Raw genomic sequence first — 22840 nt, 5'->3', positions numbered from 1 at the left:
CAGCCTCTGCTACCTGTGCCCAGGAACGACGAACAGTGGCAGCTGGTAGCCTCCTTGGCGGGGTACAGAGTCATCCGCCTCTCCTCCATAGCGTCGAGTAGGGTCTCAAACTCAGCATCCGTAAAATGGGGTGCCACGCTCCTATCTTGTTGGCTGGGATGGTGTGTGTGGGGAGTGCAGTGTGCATATGCAGCCTCAGCTTGTCAGCCTTCTGAGTGTTAATCGCGAATCCGGCAAATCCCACACCGTTTCCCATTGGAATTGATTGTGTTCCACGTGGAGCTGGTACTAGCCTCTTAACCGTCGTTGAATAGGTCCTGGGTACGGCAGCATTTTTGCTGTCATAGAAGTCTGCAAATCCTGCCCCAGCGTCAACATTTAGCCTCAAGAATTGAGGATCCTCTGCTTATATCTACTGGTTCCCCATATCTATCCTGCTTGTTACATGATGGAAAAAAGCCACAATGGTCCCAGTTCCACCCCAAATTTTACCTCCCCAACCACCCCTTGCCAAAACCCAAAAGCAGCAAATCTTATGTTGGTTTTACAGCCTTCCCCATCTCTGGAATCCTAAGGTTTTGGTTCTTTTTTATGCTGTAGATAGATTGTACATGCTTCCCATTCTTTTAGCCCAAAGATGTACAAAAACATTGCTAACTGCGAGGCTAGCCCTTCTCTGCCAGGTATTACAGAATCAGAAAGGTATTCACAAAGACAACATTTTACTGCACCAAACTCAGAGGAAACCATTTCACACATATCGATAAGAAAGCGATTTTACTCCGAATCATGAACTCTCAAGAAATCTGATACCATCGAACTGGGTGTAGATAATTTTAATTTCGCCAGTAGTGGTGAGACTTGTGTGTGTACTGAGGTGAACCAAATTGAAGTAAGATTAAGAATGGAGGCTGGATTGAGAAGCAAGCATTTTATTGATATCTATTTGAAGGTCTAACTCTACAACATTGTGCAGAAGGGCATAAGAACATAAGAACTAGGAACAGGAGTAGGCCATCTGGCTCCTCGAGCCTGCTCCGCCATTTAATGAGATCATGGCTGATCTTTGTGGACTCAGCTCCACTCTCCGGCCCGTACACCATATCCCCGAATCCCTTTATTCTTTAGAAAGGTATCTATCTTTTTCTTAAAAACGTTTAAAGAAGGAGCCTCAACTGCTTCACTGGGCAAGGAATTCCAGAGATTCACAATCCTTTGGGTGAAGAAGTTCCTCCTAAACTCGGTCCTAAATCTACTTCCCCTTATTTTGAGGCTATGCCCCCTAGTTCTGCTGTTCCGATCAGTGGAAACAACCTGCCCGCATCTATCCTATCTATTCCCTTCATAATTTTATATGTTTCAATAAGATCCCCCCGCATCCTTCTAAACTCCAATGAGTACTGTCCCAGTCTACTCAACCTCTCGTCATAATCTAATCTCCTCAACTCTGGGATCAACCTAGTGAATCTCCTCTGCACTCCCTCCAGTGCCAATATGTCCTTTCTCAGGTAAGGAGACCAAAACTGAACACAATACTCCAGATGCGGCCTCACCAACACCCTATACAATTGCAGCATAACCTCCCTAGTCTTGAACTCCATCCCTCTAGCAACGAAAGACAAAACTCGATTAGCCTTCTTAATCACCTGTTGCACCTGCACACCAACTCTTTGCGACTCGTGCACCAGCACACCCAGGTCCCTCTGCACAGCAGCATGTTTTAACATCTTACCGTTTAAATAATAATCCATTCTGCTGTTATTCCTCCCAAAATGGATAGCCTCACACTTGGCAACATTGAATTCCATCTGCCAGATCCTAGCCCATTCACCTAACCTATCCAAATCCTTCTGCAGACTTCCGGTATCCTCTGCACTTTTTGCTTTACCACTCATCTTAGTGTCGTCTGCAAACTTTGACACATTGCACTTGGTCCCCAACTCCAAATCATCTCTGTAAATTGTGAACAACTGCGGGCCCAACACTGATCCTTGAGGGACCCCACTAGTTACAGGTTGCCAACCAGAGAAACACCCATTTATCCCCACTCTCTGCTTTCTGTTAGTTAACCAATCCTCTACCCATGCTGCCACTTTACCCTCAATGCCATGCATCTTTAGTTTATGCAGCAACCTTTTGTGTGGCACCTTGTCAAAAGCTTTTTGGAAATCCAGATATACCACATCCATTGGCTCCCCGTTATCTACTGCACTGGTAACGTCCTCAAACAATTCTACCAAATTAGTCAGACACGACCTACCCTTTGTGAACCCAGGCTGCGTCTGCCCAATGGGACAATTTCCCTCCAGGTGCCCCGCTATTTCCACCTTAATGATAGATTTCAGCATTTCGGCATGAGTGTTACCCTCAGAGTGATTAGAGTGCTGCCACATGGAGCTGTTGAGGCCAACAGCATAGACATGGGGAGAACTGATCAGGGGGAAAGGGATTGAAGGACATGTTGAGATGAAGTCAGATGGCAGGTGACTCGTGTGGTGCATAAAACAACAGGCCTGTTGAGCTGAGTGGCCTGTGGCTATACTCTAAATTCTATGAAATTAGAAAATATCTATCACACAAGGTACTTGGCACAACTGAATTTGTGTTTCATCAAAGTCCTGGTGCGTAAATGGGAATTTTCCTCATTTTGTGGAACCATTGCACACAGCTGCCAGTTACATGGGTGAAGTGGCTATTTTGTTATTTGACAAAGTGCCAAAGCAGCATTCTCACACATAGGGCACGATTTAACTAAAAAAATATAGAATCAGTTTTGGGCGGGATTATCGGGGTCGTTCCTGGCGTTGTTTCTGGGCTCTGGTGGGGAACGCCCCCCTCAGTGCAGGAAGAGATCGGGGCACCATTTTAAAATGGCACTCCAATCTCTCCCCCCCGATCCGGACACCCAAGGTGCCCCAACTCACCTGTTGGGGGGTCCTCGCCTTTTGGGGGGGGGGTTCTCGATCACCCTGCACAACACCACATACTATTTGGGCACCCCTGGGCCTGGGCCCTATTCCCAGCATGGGCAAAATGCCAGCTTGGCAACTTGGCACTACCGGCATGGCACCCTGACAGTGCCCCTGCACAAGTAAATTAAAACATGATCCATGGGCTGATCGGTTGGGCAGGATACAAAACTATCAAAAGGGTAGGAAAGTCTAGCAAAGTTATTTCTAGTTCCCAACATTCCTGTAATCGCCGTGTAATATATACAATGTTCCCCAGCTAGTAAGAGGGCTTCCTGCAATCAGGTTAATCCAACCAGCTCCAGAGATGTGATGAAGTTCTGGCTTCTGTTAAAATGAAGGGAGACCCTATCTGGCCGCAGGCTGCAACTCCCCCCTGGCAATTTCACCAAAGAAGCCCAGAGAGATCATAATGAGATGTGGGGTGGGAATTTGTTCAGATTATTATAATGATAGGTTTATTTCATTGCCCATATTTTTATTTAATCTTGCATAGGAACTGACTGTTGCTCAGGTGAACCTCCATAGATAACAAGAGCCCTCCCTACACTTCACTGAATGCTGGTGGATAATTTAATCTTGGAAGCATCTCAGGTGAGCGCATACCTCTTTTACTGCAAATTCCATGGGTGCACGTACCAGCAAGGACACCTGAGGCTGGATTCTCCGGTGGCCGACGCCAAAATCCCTTTCGGCAATCGGCCGGAGAATCAAAGTTCCCGACCAAATCGAGGGCGGTGCCGCTTTTGTGATGCTCCGCCCCCTCCAAAGCAACGTACTCTAGGAGTACGCCACACCATGTATCGACGGCCTCAGGACATTGCCTGAGGCCCGCCCCCGATGCTCCACCCCCGACCTGCCGAGTTCCCGACGGCGTCGGTTGCGTGTGCTCTCATCTGTCGGGAACTCAGCGTGGCTGCTGTGGACTCAGTCCAGCGGCGCCACAGTCGGGGGAGGACCGATCCGCGGATAGGGGGGACTTCATTAGGGGCTGGGGACACTGCGGGGGAGGAGGGGGGGTCCAGAGCGCGCGAGCCAACCGAGGGGGGACGGGCCTATTTCATGGTCCGCGAGCGGCCACCGCCATGTAGCACGGCACGGCCCATGCAGACTGCCGCCGTGCGCATGCGGCTCAGCCATGGACCTGGCAATTTTCCAGGGGGTATCGGCAGCTAGAGCTTCCTGCTTCCTGCCTTCCTGCTAGCCCCCAGCAAACAGGGAATCGGTGGCCATTTTATGCCATTTTTTTCTGGCGGAAAACGCCACGGTTCCCATGCCAGCAAGGGGACATAGCCCCAGAATCGGAGGATCCAGCCCCTGGTCTCAGGGTCCTGGCCTTTAGACTATCAACTTTCATACTTGCCACTTTTACCAATGTTGAAGGTGGTACTTAAATGGCAATTGTTGCTGTTACATTATGCAGAAATTGGTGAGGAATTCGAATAAAAATATGGACGCATGAGCTTCTGATGGGATATTGTGGAGGATAATGTATGATTGTGCTCATACTTCTTCTGAATACTCAACTTTTTATATAGGTTGTGTGAAATGGAATATCCTATTCATCACAGTACTAAGCATTGTAAATCTCCACCATCTCCTTATGACCATCCACCAATATTCTGCATATGTACTACACAGGAATAAAATGGCCGCACCCTATCTCACAAAGTTTCTAAATATTGATTTTGAAACTCTGGCATCATTTAGATCTGACAGGGATGCTGTTCTACAGTGGTCCAAACTGCACAGTGTAGTTCTGATCTAAAATGGATATTGAGACATCTTTAATATTCTGATATTAAAAGTGGTTACTATTGCCCATTAACCCCATGTGAAAACAATGAAAATCAACCCCGGTGTCACTAACGTATCTGGCAGAATTGCTCAGATGTGAAGCTTCAAATCAACTGTTTCCTGAAAAGCATATACATAATGCAAACTTGAAACCTTACCTCTGCCATTGGCTTTTCATAAACATCTTCCCCTGGCTTCTTTTCCTGCGCTTGATTTGCATCCCTGTACAATGTCCGCAGAATCTTTTCGGGAACAGCCAGACCATAGTATGCCTCTAGAGACACTGGATTAATCTTGTTTGACTTCAGCAGGTGAATAACATCCTCTCGTGCCTGTGGAGATTGAGGAGAACATGCTTAAATTTACCTCACAAAATAATGCTTTATTTCAAGGGATAAGGGCAAGCAAATAAAAATAATGCAACAGATTTGGGGTTCAGTCAACTCTGTAAAATGCAGTACTTTGCACTGGATTTTCATGGAGTCTGGGAGACTCAGTGGAGAGTTGAAAATCATAGCCGGCTCTAAGTCTTGAATTCCTGGCCACATTCCTGTAGTTACCAATTTTAACAGGGTCTTTTATGGATGTGAGCTGGTTTGGTTCATGAATCTCATCATCCACACTTGGTTGTGAACCCAGGCATCCATTAGAGTACTGAAACACCAGAGCCCTAGGGAAAACATTCCTTGTCTGACTGCTCATAATCTCTGATCTCTGCTGTTAATTTCAGAATGTTTATTTACATGAGTTAAAGACCTTTCCCATGCTTTCAGTTTCAGCTGTTGATACTTTAAAGGGTATGGGTTATTAAGACTTTCGTTGGACTTTAGTATTGCTGAAAAATCAGACATGTTGAAGCTTTTCATCTTACACCCACCATGACACTTCACAAGAATACTGCCATAAGGGGAAAGGAGCAATTTATGCTCTATGAGAAGAGAGTGTTGAGAGTAGGATCTGATTAGTAGAGGCACTGCCATGGAGAATTGCACCAGGTGATTGACAGTTAACTGTCAAGCATTGTTTGAAATTTAAACTCGCCAGCTTGACCCTGATTGGTCAAGGCATTGCCTTGCAGGATTAGCCAGTGATGGCAGTCACTTATTTTGTTTAACTGAATCAAAATAAGTGACAACCATTTGCCGACTCATTCCTCAAGGCAATGCCTTAACCAATCAGGGTCAAGTTGCCTGGTCTAAATTTCAAATAATGCTTGGCTTTATATTTCTTCGTGAGTCCAACAACTCCTTATCTACATTTGTAAGCCTTACTATGCATTTATTAACACTGTGTCCATGGCAGCTGCACCTGAACAGATCCCAGACCTTCCAATTTCCCCATGTTTCTCAAACTGCTACTTCAAAGACTGTTAACGAGCTTCACAACAAGCTCTTCACTGGAGACGTCCATGTTTCTGGATCCCAGTTTCCACCCTCTTTTCGGAAATTGAGTTGCGTCACAGCGATGGTGGCATTCAGCAATGCCGTCTGAGATTACGATTTTCATGACTGATTGCTCCAACCCGGTAGGTCTCGTGTGAGTTAGAACACACTACAAACCCGTACCTCCCCTCACATAACTCCGGATGATGAGCTGGAATTTTAATCAGGGTGTGGGCACACAATGAAAATCGTAATCTCAGATGACATCGCTGAACGCTAACATCGCTGTGACGCAACTCAAGTTCCAAACAACGTTCTTACTCTAGGCAATTAATGACACAATGTCAATGGTTGTGAGGTTAAAATCATGAATTCTCATTATAACGTAGATGAAAATGAAATGAAATGAAAATGCTTATTGTCACAAGTAGGCTTCAAATGAAGTTACTGTGAAAAGCCCCTAGTCACCACATTCCGGCGCCTGTTCGGGGAGGCTGGTACGGGAAATCAGACTAGACAAAGACGCTCCTTCGCTGCCTGTGTGAAAACACATGGAATCTATGTGGTCACCCAGTATGAAACCCTCCTGTCAACTGAATGAAACATGGAAATGAGATCACTAGAAAAGGAAATGTCTTCACATGAACTGAAATGGTTGCCTGTTGAAAAATCTAAATTGGTATCACAGCATCCCTTGTTCACTATGTCTGTACCTCCCAACCTCCTTTCTGTATGGTTTATATAAAGGGCAAATGAAAGGGAGCAGGGACGCATTGAAAAATAAACAATTGAGTGGGATCAGGAAGTATATGCCATTCATAGATATGTTTTTCAGCAAACCAATCAGCTTTTGACTGAGCTGTACTTTGCACTTCTGAAACCTGGCAACAAATTGACAGGGGATTACCTTGTGTAAAAAGAAATGTCAGTAATACCTGCGATGACAAGTGAAGCAAGGTCTCACAGAAATCATAATTGTGGCAAAATTACCCACATTGTGTAAAGGTGGAAATGATTCCCAGCAGCATGTGAACACTGAATGTGTTCAGGAGAAAAACCTCCCATTGCTATTCAACAGAGTCATTAGTGAGGATGTATGAGGAGGAGGAACCATTAGGTTTCCATCAAAAGGTGGAGATACAGGGCGGAATTTTTCCATTCTCTGCACAGAGTGCCGGCGGAGGTGAGCAAACCGGCGTGCAGCTCGCATGCTGTACAGCTAACGTTTCTCGCCCGATAATCCAGCACTCTGTGCGGAGAAAATCTGCAAGTGTGGCCAACGCAATCACACTGGTGGAGTGGGCTCGAAAAAAGCCGGCAACACCGGGAATACTGAGCGATCTCATATAGAAACAACAGGAACACCCCCACACGCTCAAAGGGAACCCCGCCCACTGATAAGGGGAGCCCTACCCCTCAATGGACACCCCTGCCACTGCCGTCACGTACTGTCGCTTGGTACCCGGTTACTGTGCCCTGGCAATACCCCTGGCATTGCCCCTTGGCAGTGCCATGGGGAAGCTCTGGGATGCTGAGGGCAGTGCCAAAGTGCCAGGGGGCAGGGCCATGGGGCAGTGCCAGGTGGCAACGCCAGAGCACTGCCCGGGAATGTCCCTCTCGCCCTGGCAGGTAACCTTAGCTTGGTTTCCATTTTTAACTTGTTGCAAATCTCGCTGATGTGAAGTCACATTAGCGAGGGGGGATATCCAAATGTGGGGGGACGATACAGTGGGGAAGGCATTTAATTAGACAATCAGTTATTTGAATGACGGATGGGGACATCATTATGTCACCTGCGGGGGCAGGGAGAATCGGAAATCGAGATCTTGCCAGCGAGATTCTCATTCTCTTGATATCGTGATTTGGACTCGCCGCATATGAGAGCACAAAGTCATGGCCATGAATTTGGTACTGGAGCATGTTCCAACAGGGACACTGTCAACAGTCATTCGCAGTGTTGTGAATGGCGATCACCATTGCCCAAACCTTCCAATGAATTTTCCATTCTGCCTCGTTTGATTTCTATGTTTCCCCCTACACACACCCACACACTCTCCCCAGTGGGGAGCAGGCTCTTCGGTAGATCCATTGAGATGGTGGCATAATGGTATTGTCAATGGGCTAGTAATCCAGAGACCAGGGGCGGGATTCTTCGACCCCCCCGGCGGGTCGGAGTCCCACGATAATCTCCGGCCCCCCCAAAATCCCGTCGTCGTGAATCGCGCAGCGCGCCCCGCGCCTCGGAGAATGTAAAGGACCGGCGTGACGCATCGGGCCCCGGAGCCACCCCAATTCTCCGGGCCGGATGGGCCGAAGTCCCGCCGGCATGACCACGGGTCACGCCGGCAGAAATCAAGCCACCTATTTAACGGTGTCAACCAGTCATGATGGTTGACGCCGGCCAGCGCGGAGGTAGGGGTCGGCGTGGGGCGGCCGCTGGACAAGTGACGGCACGGCTGCAGGTGGTGGGGGTGGGGGGGTCGCAGGAGCCGTTGGAGTGTGCGTGCCGGGGGGGTAGGGGCTGGGGAGGAGGGGCTGGGGGGGAGGGGGGGCTGAAGAAAGAGGGAGGGGCTGGGGGGTGAGGGAGGTGCTGGAGGGAGGGGCTGGGGGAGGGGTGGGAGGGGCTGGGAGTGTGAGGGGGAGGGGCAGGGGGGAAGGGGCTGGGGGAGGGGAGGTTGGAGAGGGTGCGTGATGGAGAGGGTGCGTGATGGAGAGGGTGCGTGATGGAGAGGGTGCGTGATGGAGAAGGTGCGTGCTGGGGAGGCGAGGGAGGTGGGTTGGGGAGGGTACATGCCGGGGAGGAATGGGGGGGGGTGCCGAGTGATGGCGAGGGTGCGTGCTGGGGAGGAGAGGGGAGGGAGTGTTGTGGAGGGTGCGTGCAGGGGAGGAGGGGGGGGGGGCGGGGAGGGCGAGTGACGGAGAGGGTGCGTGCCGGGGAGGAGAGGGGGCGGGTGTGGGGACGGTGCGTGCCGGAGAGGGGAGGGGGGTGTCTGCCTGGCCATGTGCCAGCTGCCGACAGTCGCGACCATGCAGCCCATGGCACCTGGCTGCGGGGCGTGGGGGGGGGGGACTATGGGCAATGGTGACATGTCGTCTATCCCCCCCACCCCCACCCCAACCCCCCACCACCTGCAGGCCATTATGTTATCATCACCCAGCGACGTTGGCCACCGTGGCGGGAGCCGCACTTCTACATGTTTCCCTGGGGGAGCTGGAGCAGGAGCGTGCGAGGGAGGCGGTGGAGGCTGCCGCAGAGGAGCGTGCCACAGGGAGCCAGGTGGCAGCCACCCAGGTTGGAGAGCCGCCCGCACGGCAGGACAAGGAGGAGGTGGTGGTGGTGCCACGGCGAGGGAGACGCGCGATGAGGCCCCGTGTGTACCGGCCCCGCTCGTCCTACCAGGACCTCACAGACCCTGGATCAGCCGGGAAACCGTGGCACACATCTGCCACCTGGCACCGCGTGGCACTGGGGGCGGGCACCCTCTCCCCGTGGCCGTCAAGGTTATGGTGGCCCTGAATGTCTATGCCACGGGGTCATTCCAGGCACCGAGTGGGGACCTGTCCGGCATCTCGCAAGCATCAGTGCATCGGTGTAACCGTGCAGTGACAGACGCCCCATATGCCATTGCGGACCGCTACATCCAGTTCCCTGTGGACCGGGCCAGCCAGGATGCCCGGACAGCGGGCTTCGCTGCGGCAGCCAGGATGCCCACGGTTCAGGGGACGATCGATGGGATGCATGTCGCCATGCGGCCACCTGCGGATAACAGGGCCGTGTTCACGAATCGGAAGGCGACCTATTCCATGAACATTCAGGTGGTCTGTGACCACCGCATGAGGATCCTGCACGTCTGCGCCCGGTACCCGGGCAGTGTACATGACTCATCCGTAATGGCGCAATCTTTCATCCCCGCCATGTTCGAGGGATGCCTCCCCCGGCTGAGGGGCTGGTTGCTGGGCGACAGGGGTTACCCGTTGCGGTCGTGGCTGATGATGCCTATACGGAGGCCACAGACTATCGCGGAGAACCGCTACAACGATGCCCATGCAGCGACCAAGGGTGTGATAGAGAGGTGCTTTGGGCTGCTAAAGATGCGCTTCAGGTGCCTGGACCTCTCTGGAGGGTCCCCCCAGTTCCCGTCAGATAGGGTCGGCCGCATCATTGTGGTGTGCTGCGTCCTGCACAACATAGCCCAGCAGAGGGGCGGTGTGCCGCAGGCAGAGGAGGGCGGAGTGGAGGAGCAGCAAGGGGAGGCGCAGACCTCCCCAGATGAGGAGGATGGGGGCAATGGTCAGGGCTGGACATGGACGGGAGGCTGCCCACCATTACTGGCTTTGCCAGCGGGCACGGGACAAGCTGATAGCCGCCCGGTTCACGGACTAGGGGGGCGTGGGAATCGCCGAGTATGGGCACAGACTGCACACCACGGCACTACCTACCACCCTCACCTCACCCACCCAACAACACCAACCACCCTCACCCCACCCACCCAACACCAACCACCCTCACCCCACCCACCCAACACCAACCACCCTCACCCCATCCACCCAACACCAACCACCCTCACCCCACCCACCCAACACCAATCACCCTCACCCCACTCGCATGCACACCATCCCTCCATTTCACATCCACCTGCGGCACAACGGGCCGGGCTCACACGGTTGCCGGTGGAAGCGTGTCTATTGCAGGCCATGGAGGATGATGACAACCCGCCCTGCGATGAGCACTTGGCTCTACATCGTTGGACAATGTCTGACCCATGGCCACAGTACCACCCTCCACCCGGACCATCCCTGCATGTGGCCGTGACACTGCAGCGCACGGTCCCGTTGTCTGCCCAGAGGGATGGCGAGGGCGACCCGGGGGGAGGGGGGTGGGCACACTCGCCTGAGGCCGACGTGCTATCACCCCTCACACACACACTGGTGCTCATCTCACACCACACCCCCGCACACATCGGACAGAGCACAAAGGCAGCTTCTGTAGGTGTGAAAGTGATTTTAATAACAAACAGTTCATACACGTGCCCGAGCCCCTCTAACTAATCTGTGCCTTGCATCCGTGCCAACTTACTCAATGTCTAATGTTTTGGGCCCTTTGACTATGTCTAGGTGGTTCCCCAGACGGTACAGCAGAACTGGAGGTGGACTCCTGTGATTAGTGCCCTGTGACTAGGCACCCCTTTGGCGGCCATTTCCTGGGGGGCCCAGCCTAGATGGGACAGGCTGCGGCCCGGGTGACTGGGATGGCGAGCTGCCAGCCTGTCCTGCCCGTTGCCCACCAGATGCACCTGGAACGGAAGGGGGTGAGTCCGAGGTGTCGCGGTGTTCCGGGACCTCCCCTACAGGGGGACCCGGGACGGGCCCCAGCACCTCCTCCTCCCTCGGGGTGCCCGATGGCCCCCGGGCCTCTGCATGGGTCGGGGATGTGAACGGGCCGAGCATCCGACGCCCCCCAGACATCTGGCGCTGCCAGTCCTGGAGGCCCGCCCTGGTATCAACAAGGATCTGCAAGTTAGCAGCCACGGAGCTCAGGGAGTTGGCCATCCCTGTCTGTGTCTGGGCGATGCCGGCCAGCACCTGGGCAATGGCGCCGATGTCCTCAGCCATGGCCTGCTGAGACTGGGCCACGGCCTGCAGGGACTGGGCCATTGCCTGCTGGGACTGCGCCATGGCCTGCAGAGACTGGGCCACGGCGTTGAGCGCCTCTGTGATCTGCTGCTGGCTCTGGCTGATGGCTTCTTGTGAGAGGGCAGCAATGTCCTGGGCCACGGACGCCACCCGCACGGAACGCCCCAGGCCTTGCATTCTGGGACCCATGTCTGACACCGTCGCACCCATTGCCTCCATCGCGGACGCCACCTGTGCAGTTTCGGCCTGGGTGGCACGCATGACCGGCACCACTCCCTGCTCCTGCACGCGGGTGGACTCCTCCACCTGCGTCTGCAGCTGCCGCAAAGCGGCCGTCACCCCCTTCGATCGTCCCTTGGTCCGTGACTGCATCGGGTCTATGGGCGGGTGTGGTAACTCCAGGAACCTGGGACCCGTCTGGGCAGCAGATGGTTGCTTGCGCCAGGCTTCCCTCCGACTGCCCGGCCCCTCGGCTGCTCCTGCCTCTGCCTGCTGTAACGGGACGGCTGTGTTGTGCGCACCAGTTAGTGTCCCAGATGCCTCATCGCTAAAGGGCCCAACCGATGTGAGTGTCTCTGCAATGGTGGAGGGTGTAGGAGATAGCAGTGGCGTAGTGTCATGCTCCTCATCCGACCCAAAGTCCAGGGTCCCCAGGAGTGGTGATTCCTGTCCATCCGTCCCTTGTGTGTGGGTGTCGTGTGCGTCAGTGTCCTGGGTAGGGGTGTCCTGGATAGGGGTGTCATGGGTAGGGGTGTCCTGGGTAGGGGTGTCCTGGGTAGGGGTGTCCTGGGTAGATGTGTCCTGGGTAGGTGTGTACTGGGTAGATGTGTCCTGGGTAGGTGTGTCCTGGGTAGGTGTGTACTGGGTAGATGTGTCCTGGGTAGGTGTGTACTGGGTAGATGTGTCCTGGGTAGGTGTGTACTGGGTAGATGTGTCCTGGGTAGGTGTGTACTGGGTAGATGTGTCCTGGGTAGGTGTGTACTGGGTAGATGTGTCCTGGGTAGGTGTGTACTGGGTAGGTGTGTCCTGGGTAGTTGTGTACTGGGTCGGCTGCGGCGGGGGCCTGTTCCTGTGGCTGCCCCCCTCGTCACTGGGTCTGGCCCGCCGGCGTCGCCGCACTCGCGCTAGATGGGGGCGTCGTCTCCCTGGTGCCGTGGGTCTGTCCCTGGCTCTTGGTCGCCCTGGATCGTCCTGTGGGCGTCGTATGTCTGATGGGCCGGGTCTGTCCCTGGCTCATGACTGCCCTGGATCGTCCTGGGGGCGGTCGACATTTGGTCCTGCAATACACAATACAGCATGCATGGTTAGACACGCAGACGTGGATAGGGGGCAGGGGGGATTTGGGGGAAGAGGGGATATGGGGGAAGGAGAATATTGGGGAAGGGGAATATGGGGGAAGGGGAATATGGGGGAACTGGGATATGGGGGAAGGGGGGATATGGAGGAAGGGGGATATAGGGGGTATGAGGGAAGGGGGATAGGGGATATGGGAGATTTGGTGGATATGGGAGAAGGGGATACGGGGGATATGGGAGAAGGGGGATATGGGGATCTGGGGAAGGGAGATTTGGGGGATATGGGAGAAGGGGATACGGGGGATATGGGAGAAGGGGGATATGGGGATCTGGGGAAGGGAGATATGGGGGATATGGGGAAGGGGAATATGGGGGAAGGGGATATGGAGGAAGCGGGATATGGGGGAAGGGGATATGGGGAAGGGGGATATGGGGGAAGGGGATAGGGGGAAGAGGGATATGGGGGATATGGGGTAAGGGGGATATGGGGTAAGGGGGATATGGGGGAAGGGCATACAGGGGAAGGGGGATATGGGCAAGAGGGATATGGGGTAAGGGGGATATGGGGAAGGGGGATATGGGGGTTATGGGGAAGAGGGATATGGGGATATTGGGGAAGGGGATATGGGGGAAGGGGATATGGGGAAGGGGGATATGGGGGAAGGGGCTATGGGGGACATGGGGGCAGGGGGATATGGGCCATATTGGGGAAGGGGGATATGAGGGTTATGGGGGAAGAGGGATATGGGGATATTGGGGAAGGGGGATATGGGGGAAGGGCATATGGGGAATATGGGGGCAGGGAGATGGTTTAGCACAAGGATAAATCACTGGCTTTGAAAGCAGACCAAGGCAGGCAGCAGCACGGTTCAATTCCCGTACCAGCCTCCCGAACAGGCGCCGGAATGTGGCGACTAGGAGCTTTTCACAGTCACTTCATTTGAAACCTACTTGTGACAATAAGTGATTTTCATTTCATTTTTCATATGGGCGAAGGTGGATATGGGGGTAGGGGGATATTGGGAAGGGGGATATGAGGGAAGGGGGATATGGAGGAAGGAGGATATGGCAGAAGGGGTAAAGGGGCAGGCAGTGGGGGGTCTCACTTGGTAATGCGCCCCCCGACCTCTTGATCTTCAACCTCCCGGTCCTCGGGTCTGCCTGAAAGTTCCAGGGCCCTCTCCTCATGGATGGTGAGTGGCCGCAGTTCGGGTGGACCCCCTCCGGCCCTCTCACGCTCCCGGTTGTTGTGAGCGTGCTTCTCCTGTGGGGGGGAGGGAGGGTGGCAGGGATAAAGGGCAACAGCGTGGTGCGACCCTGCGGCCGTGTCCGAGGTACAGGGACTCCCTCCTCTGCTCCACTGCGTCTAGGAGCGCCTCGATGTCCTGCTCCTGCAACCTCGGCGCTGTGCAGCGTGCGGCCATTTTGACGCGGGTGGACGTCCTTTCTGCTGCGACGGCGTGCGCGTCCGTGATGGGTGACGCTGTCGTGAATGTTGTCACGCCGCTTCTAGCCATTCTGAGCTGGAGAATTCGCGACATTTCAGGGGGCCCGACGCCAGAGTGATTCGTGCCGTTTTTAGCGCCGGGTTCAGGCCATTGCGCCGATTCATGGAGAATCCCGCCCAAGGGGTTCCACTGCAGCAGATGGTGAAATTTGAATTCAATAAAATCTGAATTAAAAGTCTAATGATGACCATCAAATCATTGTCGATTGTCGTAAGAACCCACCTGGTTCACTAATGCCCTTTAGGGAAGGAAATTTGCACTTCTCACCTATCCAGGCCTATATGTGACTCCAGATCCACAGCAGGCTGGTTGACACTAAATTGTCCTCTGAAATAGCTCAGCAAGCCACTCAGTTGAAGAGCATTTAGGGAATGGACAAAAAATGCTGGCCCAGCCAGCGAGGCCCACATACCATGAATCAATTATAATAATTATGGACAGCCTAGGCGTGGCTGTATTTAACCTCTGTAGTGTGGTAGTCACCACTAGTTATATTACATGTATTACGGCAGTGCCCGTATAGTAGAGGTACATGGGTAAATCCCTGCCTGCTGGCTCCGCCCAGTAGGTGGCGTATAAATGTGTGTACTCACCGGTGCTGCAGCCATTCTGGTTCCAGCTCCAGGAGGCACAACATCTTGCTCAATAAAGCCTCGATTATTCCACTACTCTCGTCTTTGTGGTAATTGATAGTGCATCCTGTAGTGAAACACAGGAAGCTGGACATTGGGCCCCAGGCATCACGTTAGAGAGTTGTGGTCTCCCAACTTCTGTTGTGTCTTCAAAGGCAGCTCGTGCATTTATTTCAGGGAATATCAGCATATTTGCATCACAGCAGAGATCCAAAGGGAATTCTTGAGTGGGTAATGTAGGGAAGAGGTAGTGGAGAAACCGGGGAGGGGGGGGGGGGGGGGGTGCATGATGACAACTGTGGAAGCGGAAGCTTCCCAATTTCTGTGAGGGGACTTCAACTTGGCGTTAGGAACCACATTTACACAATGAAGGAAGCTAACATCTGTAGCGACCTAAAACCTCCCAGCTCCTTTGCCATCTTCAACCTCCCCATTGACTTGGGGCATGACCTATCCACCCTTGGTTCCATCACACAATTGAAGTCTCCACCCATAATCAATTGGTGCATATCCAGATTTGAGATCGCTCCCAGCAAGCCCCTCACAAACCCCACATCATCCCAATTTGGTGCATATACATTAGTTAGCACCAGAGGCGACCCTTTCAGCATCCACTCACTATTATATGCCCCCCCCCCCCCCGGGTCAAGTACCTCCTTAGCTCCCACAAACCCCATTCTCTTATTCAGTAGAATGGCCACTCCCTCACAACTTCGGGACAATACCTGTCCCACCCATCCCTTCCTCAGCAGAATTCGGACCTTCACTCGGAGGTGCGTCACCTATAAGATCACATCCGCCTTCAAACTCCTCAATTGTGAAAATTGGACCATTTAGCCCCTGAACATTCCACATTACAATTCTTACTGGAGGCTTACGCCTCCACTCTCCTCTATCGTCCGCCATCACCCCCTTCTGGCTCTGCCTCCTCTAAAACTGCCCTATATTGGGCCCATCCAACTAGGCTCCCCTCTTCGTCCATGACCATGCTTAGTCTCCAGCTCTGACACGTCGCAATTGTCCCTCCCTCCTCCTCCCTGCCCCTCCCTCGCTGCTCTCCATGCCCCTCCCGCGCCCCACCTCTCCCTGCCCCTCCCCCCACATCCCCTCTGGCCACCTCTCTCGGCCTCCTCCCCCACTTCACTGTTCACCAGCATAACCTGCAAGCGTGGCAGCTCCCGCTCAAATGCTCTCATCCCTTCCCCCCCCCCCCCCCCCCCACCCCGCCCCCAGCTGAAAAAACAACCAAAGTCACTATCCGCCCGGTCCAAAAAGGAAACCACAAATGCCGGGTGTGGGGAAGGGGAACAATTACCCCCATTAAAAACGTATAAACTTGGAACTCCGAAAAATACAATATGAAATAACAACAATCATCTTATTTTATTAGTGTCACAAGTAGGCTTACATTAACACTGCAATGAAGTTACTGTGAAAAGCCCCCAGTCGCCACACTACGGCGCCTGTTCAGGTACACAGGGGTAGAATTCAGAATGTCCAAAATACCGAACAAGCACGTATTTCGGGACTTGTGGGAGGAAACCAGAGCACCTGAAGGAAACCCACGCAGACACTGGGAGAACGTGGAGACTCCGCACAGACAGTGACCCAAGCCGGGAATCGAACCCGGGAACCTGGAGCTGGAGCAACTGTGCTAACCACTGTGCTACTGTGCTTTCCGGCAGCTCAACAAGCAAGACAAAAAGAGCCCCCCACCCTCCGGCAACAAACATCGACTATACCCTCCAACATTTACAGATGCAGCACGTCCATCTTGCACCAACTCTCAGTTCTCCCCCAGTTTATCTTCTCTTATAAAATCATTTGTTTCTTCTGCCGTTTCAAGATAGTACTCCTGGCCTTCAAACCTGACCCACAGTTTCGCTGGGTATAACACCCCAAACCAAATTTTCGTTCAGTACTTTACCAATTTGGCCCTGTTGAGTTCTGCACGCCTCTTCCCCAGATCCGACCCAATATCCTGGTATATTCGGATCCAGTTCCCTTCCCATTCGCAGTCTCACTTCTCCCAGGCCCATCGCAAGATCCTTTCCTTCTCCAAGAATTTGTGCATCCGGACAATCACCGCCCGCAGCAGCTCCCCCATTCTTGGCCTTTGCCTTCTGGGGCCTAGTCCAGTGGTCCCTGCTCCACCAGCCCGGCCAACATCTTGTTCCATATTTTGTCATATATTTTGTGGCGCTCGTCCCTTCCACACCTTCTAGCAGCCCTACGATTTGAAAGCTCTGCCGACTGGACCTGTTGTCATGCTCATCCACCTTCACCCTCATCGACTTACACAGGTGCCCCAGGGCCCCCACCTCCGCCTCCAGGGGCACAATCTGGTCGCTCTGGTCGGACGCCACCATCTCCATCTCACGCAACTTCGCCCCTTGTGCCTCAAGGCACTTCTCCACTCGGTCCATCACCCCTCTCAGAGGTCCTCCCTCGATGGCCTTTGACCAGTGCCCTTGCATCTCTTTCCTCTGCTGTCAAAGTTAATCTCTGATGAAGGTCATCAGCTGCTCCATCTGAACCTTTCCCACTGGCGTCGACCCTTCCCCCTCTGCCATTTGCTCAATTGTTGCTGTGCCACGGGTTCCTCCAATTCCTTAGCCAGGTTTTTGACCGATCTTTGCCGGGTCCGGTAGCCAGCAGACATACCAATCTTCGGAGAACCTCACCCTCTTCACCTTCTGCATCCCTTTCCTGCCGGAGCAACCCCACTAACGGGTATAAAGCACCCAAACCAACACCTTCGAGCCGGAACTGCCCTGTGTGTGACCACTCACTCCATGGCCGCCACTAGAAGTCTCTTATGTTCAATTCTGACAGGAAGCCACCTTGGTAAAGGCTGAATATATAAGAGATATCCCTTGGACACATCTGGAGCTGATATCGGAGTCAAGGACTTCAATACCTGGTTCAATGGCAGATCGGTGGCACAGTGGTTGGCACTGCTGCCTCCAGTGCCAGGGTCCCAGGTTCAATTTTGACGTCAGACGACTACCTGTGTTAAATTTGCACTTTCTCCCCGTGTCTGCGTTGGTTTCCTCCGGAGGCTCTGGTTTCCTCCCACAGTCCAAAGATGTTCAGGTTAGGTGGATTGGCCATGCTAAATTGCTCTTCAGCTATGCTCTTCAGATGGTGCCAGAGCGAGGCGACTCTCTGCGAGCTCTCCCCAACAGATTCACTTTTTACTTAACTTACACTCGTTCGAACCTTTTAAAATTTAAATCTAAGACTAACATTATTACTGACTGATGTGTTGGGTGCTCTGGATCCGTGGAACACATACAGGCCACCAACACTTAAAATAGTACAACACTATTTTATTAAGTTAGAAACTGTTGAACATACTATAACTGTGGGTTAACACGATGTTAGATTAAACTAAAGACCTATGCCTGTCCTAACCAGTCTATGCACTCAGCACATGGTGAAGATCTGTGCTGCAGGCTGTGAGCTCTGTCCTTGCAGGAGGCTGCATCCCGAATGAGCGGGAACTCTGATGCCCCCTGTCCTTATAGTGAGTGGGCTTTAACTGGTGATTGGCTGCGGTTTTGTGTGTGTTGATTGGCTGCGGTGTTGTGTGTGTGTTGATTGGTCTTGCTGTGTGTCCATCAGTGTGTGTGTCTGCACCATGATATACTGGTGTATATTATGGCATCGCCCCTTTTATGAAAAAATGTATGTGTGTGGCAATAAATAATGCGTGGTGAGAATGTCCCTGACTACGTGTGGGGTGCGAAGACATATTTACAGGACTATGTACATGAGAACTAAGCTATTTACATGGGAAGGTGTCTGGTACAGAGAAGCAGTATGCAACAAGAGTAATGAGATCAACACTATATACAAGCCAGGGAAATGATCAAACAAAGCAACGAAACAATTCAGAGAGTCCATAAATTCGAATAGTTCATAAATTTAGTCTCTGAGGTGGGCGACGAATTCTGGTTGACCGCCTCAAGGGTGGGTCGAGAGCCGCCGGTTCAGGAGCAGGTTGGACTGCGTCAAAGTCAAGGGGAGGCAGAGTGACAGGGAGCTCTGCATAGTCCGTGGCAGGGTCAGCAGGAGGGCGAGGCGACACTGGAGGAATACGTGGCGAGCGTGGAACGAGACGAAGGGCGCATCGATTGCGGCGCAGAATAGAACCATCCGGTAGACGAACCAGGAATGAGCGGGGGGCCACCTGCTGAAGGACAACAGCGGTTGCAGACCAGCCACCATCCGGAAGATGGATGCGGACGTTGTCATCTGGAGCCAGAGCAGGGAGATCAGCTGCACGGGAGTCATGAGCCGCCTTGTGCTGTGCACGAGACAGCTGCATCCGGCGAAGGACCGGAACGTGGTCGAGGTCTGGGACATGGATGGACGGCACCGTCGTCCTCAGGGTGCGACTCATGAGTAACTGGGCTGGCGACAGGCCAGTGGACAGTGGGGCCGAGCGATAGGCCAGCAGGGCGAGGTAGAAATCGGACCCAGCATCGGCAACCTTGCATAGGAGCCATTTGACGATATGCACTCCCTTCTCTGCTTTGCCTTTGGATTGGGGGTACAGGGGACTGGATGTCACATGGGCAAAATTGTACCGCCTAGCAAAGTTGGACCATTCTTGGCTGGCGAAGCAGGGGCCATTGTCCGACATAACCGTGAGTGGGATGCCGTGTCGAGCAAAGGTTTCTTTACATGCACGAATGACTGCAGATGAGGTGAGGTCATGCAACCATATCACCTCCGGGTAATTCAAAAAGTAGTCCACGATCAGGACATAGTCTCTACCCAGCGGGTGGAACAGGTCGATGCCCACCTTGGTCCATGGTGACGTGACCAACTCATGGGGCTGAAGGGGCTCACGTGGTTGGGCCGGCTGGAAGCGCTGTAGTTGTTCCAGGACAAGCTGGCGCATGCTATGCGGGGTGACAATGCAGTCCAATTTTAGAAGAACCCCATCTACTACTGCCAGATCATCTCTGACATTATAGAATTGAGGGCATTGGCCCTTGAGCCACCCGTCCGTTAGATGGCGCATGACACGCTGTAGCAAGGGGTCAGCCGCCATCTCGCAGCGAATTTGGACGAGGGGTTCATCCAAGGCAGATAGATTGGAGGCCGCGAATGCCTCATGGGCGTCAACCTGGCAGACAAATCCCGCTGGGTCACATGGAGTGTTGACTGCCCTGAAGAGAGCGTCAGCAATGATGAGGTCCTTGCCTGGTGTGTATACCAGCTGGAAGTCGTATCGCCGGAGCTTGAGATGAATACGCTGGAGGCGAGGCGTCATGTCGTTCAAGTCTTTCTGTATTATATTGACCAGCGGGCAATGGTCGGTCTCGACGGTGAATTGAGGAAGTCCGTAGACATAATCGTGAAACTTAACAACACTGGTCAGAAGGCCCAGGCACTCCTTTTATATCTGCGCGCAGCGCTGCTCCGTGGGGGTCATCGCACGTGACGCATATGCAACGGGGGCCCATGATGAGGCCTCATCGCGTTGCAGGAGCACTGCCCCAATGCCGGATTGACTGGCATCGGTCGAAATTTTGGTCTCCTTTGCTGGATCAAAGAAAGCTAAGACCGGGGCCATGGTCAGTTTTGCCTTGAGTTCTCTCCATTCGCGCCCGTGGGCAGGGAGCCATTAGAAGTCTGTCGTCTTCCTGACCAGGTTCCTGAGAGCCGTGGTATGAGAGGCGAGGTTAGGGATGAATTTCCCTAAAAAATTGACCATGCCCAGAAATCGGAGGACCGCCTTCTTGTCCTCTGGTGTTTTCATAGCTGTGATGGCAGCTACCTTGTCCACATCCGGCTGCACACCCAATTGGGAGATGTGGTCCCCGAGGAACTTAAGTTCTGTCTGACCAAAAGAGCATTTGGCCCTGTTGAGGTGGAGGCCTTCTCATGTATACGTCTGAATACGCGCTGGAGGCGACTAACATGCTCCTGCGGGGTGGTGGACCAAATGATTATGTCATCAACATTGACGCAAACACCTTCAATACCTTCCATCATTTGTTCCTTAATCTTATGGAACACTTCTGATGCAGAGATGATCCCAAACGGCATCCTGTTGTAACAATATCTTCCAAAGGGGGTGTTAAATGTGCAGAGTTTTTGCTGGATTTATCGAGCTGGATTTGCCAGAATCCTTTTGAGGCATCGAGTTTGGTAAAGAGCTTGGCGCGAGCCATCTCACATGTGAGCTCTTCGCGCTGGGAATTGGATAGTGCTCTCTCATAATATTGCGATTTAGATCCTTGGGATCAATGCAAATTCTCAATTCACCGGAAGGCTTTTTTACACATACCATGGAACTGACCCAGTCGGTCGGTTCTGTGACTTTGGAAATCACTCCTTGGTTCTGGAGGTCCTGCAGCTGCTGCTTGAGACGGTCCTTAAGGGGTGCTGGGACCCTGCGAGGTGCATGCACCACAGGCGTGGCATTCTGTTTTAATAAAATCTTGTAGGTGTACGGGAGTGTGCCCATGCCCTCGAAGACGTCATGGTGCTGGTTGATGATGGCGCCGAGTTGCGTCCTGAAGTTAGTGTCCTGAAAGGCAGACGCGTCAGCAGGAGAGAGAGAGTGAACTCTCTGAACTAGGTTCAACAGCTTGCATGCCTGCACGCCAAGCAGGGAGGCTTTCGAGGAGCCCACGATTTCAAAGAGAAGGATGGCTTTGCGTGACCTGTGCGTCATTTCAAGTTGGGCATGAGCCGCTGGCAGCAATGGCATTGCCATTATAATCTAATAGCTGGCAGGCTGATGGCAGGATGGCTGGTTTGACCCGAAGGCTTTGGAGATCAGACTGCACAATGAGATTGGCAGAGGCACCAGTGTCCAGGCGGAATCGTATTTGGGACCGGTTGACCGTAAGGGTGGCACACCACTCATCGTCCGGATCGATGCTGTATACCGATAGAGGCTGGATTCTTTGCTTCGGGGACACCCTGTTTTTTGTAACGATACCGACTCTAAAAGGCGCCTTTGGGTCCTTGGTGTCAATATCGGGTAGCAGGACCGAATTGGGCTCGGTGACCGTGGGTTGAATGGCCCAGGCATTCCTGCGAGGCTGGCTGGAGCGACAAGAGTTGGCAGGCTGAGCTGATCTGCATAAAGCAGCATAGTGGCCAAGTTTGCCACATCACAGGCATCGTCGGGATTTGGCAGGGCATTGCCGCTTTAAGTGGGAGGAGCCACAGTTGCCGCACGTTGTAGTGCCAGTACGTTCGCTGCGCCACCGCGCATGCGCGGTGCGGTCGTACATGGTGCACGCCTGCGCAGTACGTTCATCGACATCGCCGCCCCCTCGTTCGGTGCGCACAAGCGCGTGAGTCCGCGAAAAGCGCGCAAAATGGCCGCCCTCATCCAGGCTGAGGCCCTGGAGTTGCTCAATTGCTTGGACCCGTTCTGCCTCATGGGGACCTTGCCGCGCCGTTTCAGTCACTTGGATGTGGGAATACCGACTAGTGGCGTGTTGATGTAGCACGCAGGTTTCGATGGCGGTCGCTAGGGTGAGCTGCTTTACCTCGAGGAGCTGCTGGTGTAGGGGGTCCGACTGAACACCGAAAACGATCTGGTCGCGTATCATGGAGTCGGAGGTGGGCCCGTAATTACAGCACTGC

General features: G+C 53.2%; 1 protein-coding gene across 2 annotated transcripts in view; it reads right to left on the bottom strand.

Annotated features, from left to right (window-relative positions):
* Nucleotides 1-22840, bottom strand: part of filip1b (filamin A interacting protein 1b) — a 326296-nt gene that overhangs the window by 126448 nt on the left and 177008 nt on the right. For both annotated transcript variants that reach the window (XM_072503372.1, XM_072503362.1), the window contains exon 3: nt 4925-5098. In XM_072503372.1, the coding sequence (XP_072359473.1) occupies nt 4925-5098 (174 nt within the window). The remainder of the gene's footprint in view (nt 1-4924; nt 5099-22840) is intronic.

Source organism: Scyliorhinus torazame, chromosome 1, assembly GCF_047496885.1.
Source record: "Scyliorhinus torazame isolate Kashiwa2021f chromosome 1, sScyTor2.1, whole genome shotgun sequence".
NCBI classification, from domain to species: domain Eukaryota; kingdom Metazoa; phylum Chordata; class Chondrichthyes; order Carcharhiniformes; family Scyliorhinidae; genus Scyliorhinus; species Scyliorhinus torazame.
The sequence above is the reverse complement of the archived record's forward strand: the minus strand, read 5'-3'. Positions and strand labels throughout refer to the sequence as shown.